Below are 7,824 nucleotides of genomic sequence, written 5' to 3'. Positions count from 1 at the left end.
CGGGCAGGTGCGCTTCTCTCTCGGGTGGTGGTGGTGGTGCTGCTGCTGCTGCTGGTGGTGCAGGTACTGCTGCTGGTGCGGCGCGGCTCTCCGACGCGACTCGATGCGCGCGTCGCGGCTATCTGACGCGGCGGGCGGCGTCGCGGGCGGCAGCGGTGGCGGCTCGCGGGTGGAGGTGGAGGCTGGTGGCTGTGGTGGACTTTGAGTTTATTTCATGGTCGTGTACGGGGACCGGGGGGTCAACCGGGAGGCAGGGGGTTCAACCAGGCGACGGAGGAGGACCGTGGACCATCGCGGGGACGGACCCGCCCGGAGGGCGCGTCCGGTAGATCCGGATGGTCTCACGCCGGTGGGAGGCACCGAGGCGTCTTGTACGCTCAGCTCTACCTTAAGCTCCTGAGGGGCGCGTGGTTGTAACCACGTAGTAGGACTACAGCCCACCACAGACACCCTCCCCCACTCCTCACGTGTGTTCACACCCTCACCCTCTCCTCTCTCCTCTCTCTCTCTCTCTCTCTCCTCTCTCTCCTCTTGTCTGTGCTGTCTGCCTGACTCAGGCACTCAATCTGCCGATGCGTGATTGTGTGTGGGCTGCTCCGAGGGGGCCCTCTGTGCGATCCGACGGGTAGGGGGGCTGTGCCCGGGCGGTGTCCGGTGTGGAGTCCCCTTCTGATCCCGCCTGGGATGTTGGGTGTGAGGTTGTGGCGGCTTCGATCCCAAGGGGGGGAGCTGATCCCACTCAATAACCAACTCTCAGGGGCAGTAGGTGGGCGAGCTTCAGGCACGCTCATCTCGATCGTCAAGGCGTTGCTACGCGCGGTCTTCCGCGGGGGGAGCTGCGTCGACGGGTGCGGGACCGCGGCGCAGCCAGTGCCGCGGCGAGGCCTCCGGCTGTTTGCGGCGGGCGGGTTGCTGCTCGCTGCGATGGCGAAAAACTCGTCTCGCCACACGCCAAGGGCTTATGCTCTGGCGAGACGTGAGGCGCATGCGCCCAGGAGGGGAGGGGGCATGTGTAACGACACTGCTAGAGATGCCTTTCGGGGCCCAGAGATAAAACTTCTGTGATGCCATGCGTGACCTAGTAGTGTCCCCAGCTATGGGCGTGTCCACGTTGGAGCCAGGTGTGGTGTGGGCGCGAGAATAGCTCCGCCGTTCATGGAGGCAACCGATGCGAGTCGACTGGTGTGTGTCGTCGTGGTTTCGTATCAAGAATTCTCTCTCTCGCATCAATCAAACCACGCGGAAACGCTGTCCCTAGAGCTACCGATCTGAGCCGCCCTATACTTCTTTTTCTGCGGCGAAGCAAGAAAGAAAAGAGAAGAGGGAGGGATGGGAGGAGCCAGTCCGGTGCCTGGGACTACGGCACGTTTTTCTTTTCCTCGCGATGTCTGCCCCACGGCGCCGCTCGCGCCGCCTCGCCTCCGCCGCCGCTCCGTCGCCAAGCACGCCGCCGCCCATCGCCCTCCTCGACCTCCCCACGGACCTCCTCGTGCGCGCCTTCTCTCGCTGCGACCCCGCCGACATCGCTCGCATCGCGGCCATCTCGCTGCTCTTCCACTCCTCGCTTGCGCTGGAGGCCATCCGCTTGTGGGCGCAAGAGCGCGGCTTCGAGCTGCCGGCGCAGCCGGAGGGCGAGAGCTGCGCCGTGCGGTGGCTGTGCCTTTCTGCGCTGCTGCGCGAGTCCAACCCGCCGGCGAGGCTGGCGGCGGGCGCACGGCACAGCGTCTTCATCGACGGTGAGGGGCGGCTCTCGTCGTGCGGCGCGGCAGCGGAGGGCGAGGAGGGCGAGGAGGACGAGGAGGACGAGGAGGACGAGGAGGAGGAAATTGCAGGCCTTCTCGGCCATGGTGAGGGCGTGCTGCAGCTGAAGACGCCGACCCGTCTCCCTTCGCTCCTTGGAGGCGAGCGCGCGATTGGTGTGGCGGCGTCACGATACTTCAGCCTCGCTCTCTCCGCGAACGGCGCCCTTTGGTCCTGGGGCAGCGGCGAGGACGGCAAGCTGGGACACGGCGACGAGGAGGACCAGTGGCAGCCCAAGAATATCGAGGCCTTTGCTGGCCAGCGCGTCGTCGCTGTGTCGGCTGGAATGTCTCACAGCCTCGCCCTCACCGCCGACGACGCCCTCTGGAGCTGGGGCCGTGGATTCTTTGGCCAGCTGGGCCACGGCGACCAGCAGAACCAGCTGCTGCCCAAGAAGGTCGAGGCCTTTGCTGGCCAGCGCGTCGTCGCCGTGTCAGCAGGGTGGTACCACAGCATCGCCATCACCGCCGATGGCGCTGTCTGCAGCTGGGGCTTTGGATATGATGGCCAGCTGGGCCACGGCGACCAGCAGCGCCAGCTGCTGCCGAAGAAGATCGAGGCTCTGGCTGGCCAGCGCGTCGTCGCTGTGTCAGCGGGAGGTCTGCACAGCCTCGCCATCACCAGCAGCGGCGCCGTCTGGAGCTGGGGCTGGGGAGGCGATGGCCAGCTGGGCCACGGCGACACGCAGCACCAGCTACTGCCCAAGAAGATCGAAGCCTTTACTGGGCAGCGCGTCCTCGCTGTGTCGGCTGGAGGCGACCACAACCTCGCCCGCACCGCTGACGGCGCTGTCTGGAGCTGGGGTTGGGGAGGCGATGGCCAGCTGGGGCAGAACCAGCTGCTGCCGAAGAAGCTCGAGGCCTTTGCTGGGCAGCGCATCATCGCTGTGTCGGCTGGAGGCCACCACGGCATCGCCCGCACCGGCGACGGCGCTATCTTCACCTGGGGCAAGGGCGAGAGCGGCTGCCTAGGCCACGGAGAGGACCTGTCGGACCAGCTGCTGCCCAAGAAGATCGAGGTGTGGTCGCAGGAGTGAGAGGGGGGCGAGGGGGGCGTGGCTGATATAGGAGTGCGACCGAGTCGGGAGAGGCCAAGATCCGGATAGGGTGGGAGGGCTTCACAAGCGCTAGACCCTAAAGCGCTACAGATACTGTGGAGGCTGGGTGTGGGTCCTGGGAGCTGTGGATGACGATTGACGTGATAAGAAAGAAAGAAAAACACCGCCCGAGGGAGGGATGGGAGGACGGCAAAAAAGAGAGAAAGCGGATACCCACACAAGAACAACGCACTCTCTCAAAAAAGAAAGAAAGAAAACGGACAAACCCAAGGGAGGGATGGGAGGGCGGCACGCCGCCACCACAACAGGACGGCACGTCCCCAGGCACTTGGACGAAGCGAGTAATTCTTTTTCTGTTGGCCTCCAGCATATTGACATCAGCTCCCCGCGTCCTCCTCGGGTCTGCCCTCTCAGCTGCTCTCGTGTCTGCGCTATTCTCTGCTTCGTCTTCACGTTCGTCTCTCCCTGTTCTTCCGCTTCTCTCTTCACTTGTGCGAGAGCCTTTTGTTGTGAAATTCTCTTGTAATGCTTTGCGCGGCCTTACACTGCGCCGTACTCTCCGACGGGGGGGTGTATACTCCTCCGATACTCCACCTACCGCTACCCTTACCCTCGCCCAGGGCAATGCTGTCTTAAGGTCGACGGGTTCGGCACCGGGCACCGCCTCGGTATAAACATGCGACCGCGGGCGGACCCTCACAAACCACAGATCGGATCTCAGATCCCTCACACATCACAGTTCACATAGGTCATAGCGCGTCGCGTGAGCACCACCCCGAAGCCCAGAAGGACACAAAACACACCTCACTCGACGACGCGCGCGACTCTAGTGTCTATGGGCCAGATACCTTGCTAGAACCTGCAACCTCCCTCCGGCAACCTGCTAACTGGCGAAGGAGGGGTCCGTTACAGTCCTTGCTTGCCTCTCTGCCCTCCACCCTCCAGAGAACCCTACGCCACGGTGATGGCATGAAAAACTCGGGCGGTCGTCAACGGCGCGGCCGCCTCCCACGCGTTTGTCGCGGGATCGTATCGCTCCACCGAGCTGAGGCGGCCACCGCCGTACCCGCCCACAGCGTACAGCTTGCCGTCGAGCGCCGCCACGGCATGAGCCTCCCGCCCCTCCGCCATCGGCGCCACCGCCTCCCACGCATCCAACGCCGGGTCGTACCGCTCCACCGAGCTGAGGGTGCCGTCGTCAATGTTGCAGCCGCCCACAGCGTACAGCTTGCTATCGAGCACCGCAACGGCAAACATCTCCCTCGCCGTCGCCATCGGCGCCACCGCCTCCCACGCGTTCGTCGCCGGGTCGTACCGCTCCACCGAGCTGAGGCTGTCACCGTTGTAGATTCCGCCCACAGCGTACAGCTTGCCGCCGAGCACCGCCACGGTGTGAGAGTCCCGTGCTGTCGCCATCGGCGCCACCGCCTCCCACGCATTCGTCGCCGCGTCGTACCGCTCGACCGAGATGAGAGAGCCTTCGCCGTTGAAGCCTCCCACAGCGTACAGCCTGTCGTCATGCACCGCCACATCGTGACCCTCGCGTGATGTCGCCATCGGCGCCACCGCCTCCCACGCGTTCGTCGCCAGGTCGTACCGCTCCACCGAGCTGAGGAAGCCGTCGTCGTCGCTGTACCCGCCCGCCGCGTACAGCTTGCCATCGAGCACCGCCGTGCGGACACACTTTCGTGTCGAAGGCATCGGCGCCACAGCCGCCTCCTCCCACTCGTTCGTTGACGGGTCGTACCGCTCCAGCGAGCTGAGGAATTCGCCCTCGCTGCCTTCGCCACCGTCGCGGCCGCAAAACACGACCATGCGCGGCCTCTCGCGCTTCTTCAGCGTCTCCTTCCAGCCGCGGCGCCACGCGCGGCACGTCCCCTTGGCGGCGTGCTCCGTGGTCGGCAGCTGGGCGAGGATGTGCGGGGCGAGGTCCGGCGAGAGGAGGACCTCGGAGAGGACCCACTCGGGCTGCTCCACGAGCCGAGCGGCGTGCTCCTCCGCCACGCGCAGCGCGGCGTCGCTCGCACCCGCCTGCGCCTCGATGATGGCGCACAGCTGCGCTGGCGAGAGGCCCGCGACGCGCGCGCCGATGCGGTGGGAGGCCATGGTCAGCGGCACGCGAGTTCTTTCCAAGGAGCGGGCGGCGGGAAAAAAGAAATACGGCCCGACCGAAGTGAGGGATGGCGGGAAGCGAGCTCTTTATTTTTTTATTTTGAGATGTATGAAGAAACGAACGCATTCGGGGCGCGAAATTCTTCCGCTACTCCGCAGGAGAAGCCCCTCCCGCCCGTGCTTGTGCAAGGTGCTGCCGGCTGTGGCCGCAGGACAGACTCAGAGCTCGGTTTTTTTATTGCGGCTGGCCCTGGAGACCTTCCCAGAGAGCTTGGCGAGGCTGTACAGAATGCCAAGAGCATACTGGGCAGGCTCCCGTCGAGCGACGAGCCATGCTGGCTCGTCGCGGGTCGCGAGCTCGAAGACCCGCGCGGCGCGTCGCCGAGCCTGGCGTGCCCGCCCGCACGCCGCGGCCGCAGGCAAGGAAGGCGAGCTTCCTGGCGTCTATGCCAAGCGCGCACATGCCAAAAGACACCTCGCAGCGCGCGTGACGTGACCGAAGCGGCACGCCTCGGCGCCGCGAGAGCAGCCGGTCGACGTCGGCACCAAGCGCGCGGCCGCCGGCGCCTCCGAACCGACAGGGGCGCCGCGGCAGTAGAGAGCACTCCACCTGCCATACCGTTGACTGAGGCGCCGTTCAAGTCTCAGAGACAGGAACTTGGAGCACGCGGCGACAGTTGGAGACGTCGACGAGGCGCAGCCGCAGGCACGAGGACGCGATCGCCGCCAGCCCGCCATCGCGCAGCCCGCTGCAGTCGCCATTGTACAGCTAGAGGTACGGTAGGGTGAGAGAGACTCTCTCTCTTGTAGGGTGTAAGCAGTAAGATATTCACTCCTGCAGCGACGCGCACGCGGCCAGCCGCCGCACCGCGCTGTCCGAGGCGGGCGGGGCGGGCGCGCGCACCATTGTCTTGCAGACATCAGAGACACACACACACACACACAGTGAGTGAGTGAGTATTCTTGATACGAAACCACGACGACACACACCAGTCGACTCGCATCGGTTGCCTCCATGAACGGCGGAGCTATTCTCGCGCCCACACCACACCTGGCTCCAACGTGGACACGCCCATAGCTGGGGACACTACTAGGTCACGCATGGCATCAGAAGTTTTGTCTCTGGGCCCCGAAAGGCATCTCTAGCAGCGTCGTTACACATGCCCCCTCCCCTCCTGGGGCTGGGCGCATGCGCCTCACGTCTCGCCAGAGCATAAGCCCTTGGCGTGTGGCGAGACGAGTTTTTCGCCATGCAGCGAGCAGCAAGCCGCCCGCCGCAAACAGCCGGAGGCCTCGCCGCGGCACTGGCTGCGCCGCGGTCCCGCACCCGTCGACGCAGCTCCCCCCGCGGAAGACCGCGCGTAGCAACGCCTTGACGATCGAGATGAGCGTGCCTGAAGCTCGCCCACCTACTGCCCCTGAGAGTTGGTTACTGAGTGGGATCAGCTCCCCCCCTTGGGATCACAGCCGCCACAACCTCACACCCAACATCGCAGGCGGGATCAGAAGGGGACTCCACACCGGACACCGCCCGGGTACAGACCCCCTACCCGTCGGATTGCACAGGGCCCCCTCGGAGCAGCCCACACACAATCACGCATCGGCAGAATTAGTGCCTGAGTCAGGCAGACAGCACAGACAAGGAGAGGAGAGAGAGGAGAGAGAGAGAGAGGAGAGGGGAGAGGGTGAGGGTGTGTGCACACGTGTGGAGAGGGAGGGTGTCTGTGGTGGGCTGTAGTCGTACTACGTGGTTACAACCACGCGCCCCTCAGGAGCTTAAGGTAGAGTGGAGCGTCCCAGACGCCTCGGTGCCTCCCACCGGCGTGAAGACCATCCGGATCAGCCCAGTACGCCCTCCGGGCGAACGGTCCCCGCGATGGCCCACGGTCCTCCGTCGCCTGGTTGAACCCCCTGCCTCCCGGTTGACCCCCACTCCTCGTAGTCCATCATGAAATAAACTCAAAGACCCACCACGCCTCCAGCCTCCACCTCCACCCGCGAGCCACCACCGCCCGCGACGCCGCCCGCCGCGTCAGATTGCCGCGACGCGCGCTTCGAGTCGCGTCGGAGAGCCGCGCCGCACCAGCAGCAGCATCTGCACCACCAGCAGCAGCAGGCAGCAGCACCACCACCACCAGCACCAGAGAGAGAAGCGCACCTGCCCGACGCCGCCCGCCGCGTCACATGCTCGCGACGCGCGCGTCGAGCCCAGTCGCAGAGCCGCGCCGCTCCAGCAGCAGCATCTGCACCAGCAGCAGCACCATCACCACCACCACCAGCACCAGAGAGAGGCAGTGCAGGCCGCCGCGGCAGAGGCGAGCCGCGGCGACGTCCGCACAACGGATAACTGCCATTGGCGGTTTTCACACACACACACACACACACACACACACACACACACACACACACACACACACACACACACACACACACACACAGAGAGAGAGAGAGACAGGGTGGAGCAAGAACTTGGAGCACTTGGAGCACTTGGAGTGCAGTTGGCAGCCTCACATCCAGGGCCGGGGAGCTCAGAAGCGCACCCAGCGGGCCGGATGATCGGGATCGGGTTACGGGCAAGAGAGCCCTAAAGCGCATTTTTTTCGCTCGGTCGCACCCGTTTGTCTGCCCCGAGTGAGGGCGGCTGTGTGCCCGCCCCAACCGCCAGAGTTAGCTCGAGCCTGGTGTGTGGGAGCAGCATGGGCAGCATACGTCCAGTGTGCGAGTGGTCGCAGACGCACGCGTTTCGGCCGCTCCGCGAGCCGCCGCGGCCCGCCTCTGCCGTCTGTGAGGTCTGGATCACCTGCTCCGGCCTCGGCGGCGGCGCGGCCTGCAACCCGGTCGCGATCGTGCTGTCA

General features: G+C 65.3%; 2 protein-coding genes across 2 annotated transcripts; both read right to left on the bottom strand.

Moving 5' to 3' along the window:
- Positions 1-3,342: 3,342 nt before the first annotated feature.
- On the bottom strand, positions 3,343-4,963 carry EMIHUDRAFT_206174 (hypothetical protein; the record flags this gene model as incomplete). Its single annotated transcript, XM_005777457.1, has 2 exons — positions 3,343-3,396; positions 4,670-4,963. The coding sequence occupies 2 exons, from the start codon at positions 4,961-4,963 to the stop codon at positions 3,343-3,345; spliced, it is 348 nt and encodes a 115-aa protein (XP_005777514.1).
- A 225-nt stretch (positions 4,964-5,188) lies between these two features.
- EMIHUDRAFT_206173 (hypothetical protein) lies at positions 5,189-5,973 on the bottom strand (the record flags this gene model as incomplete). The annotated part of the gene is made up of 4 exons (XM_005777456.1): positions 5,189-5,356; positions 5,462-5,536; positions 5,628-5,738; positions 5,968-5,973. The coding sequence occupies 4 exons, from the start codon at positions 5,971-5,973 to the stop codon at positions 5,189-5,191; spliced, it is 360 nt and encodes a 119-aa protein (XP_005777513.1).
- Positions 5,974-7,824: the final 1,851 nt, after the last annotated feature.

This window comes from Emiliania huxleyi (assembly GCF_000372725.1).
Source record: "Emiliania huxleyi CCMP1516 unplaced genomic scaffold EMIHUscaffold_26, whole genome shotgun sequence".
Lineage (NCBI taxonomy): Eukaryota > Haptophyta > Isochrysidales > Noelaerhabdaceae > Emiliania > Emiliania huxleyi.
The sequence above is the reverse complement of the archived record's forward strand: the minus strand, read 5'-3'. Positions and strand labels throughout refer to the sequence as shown.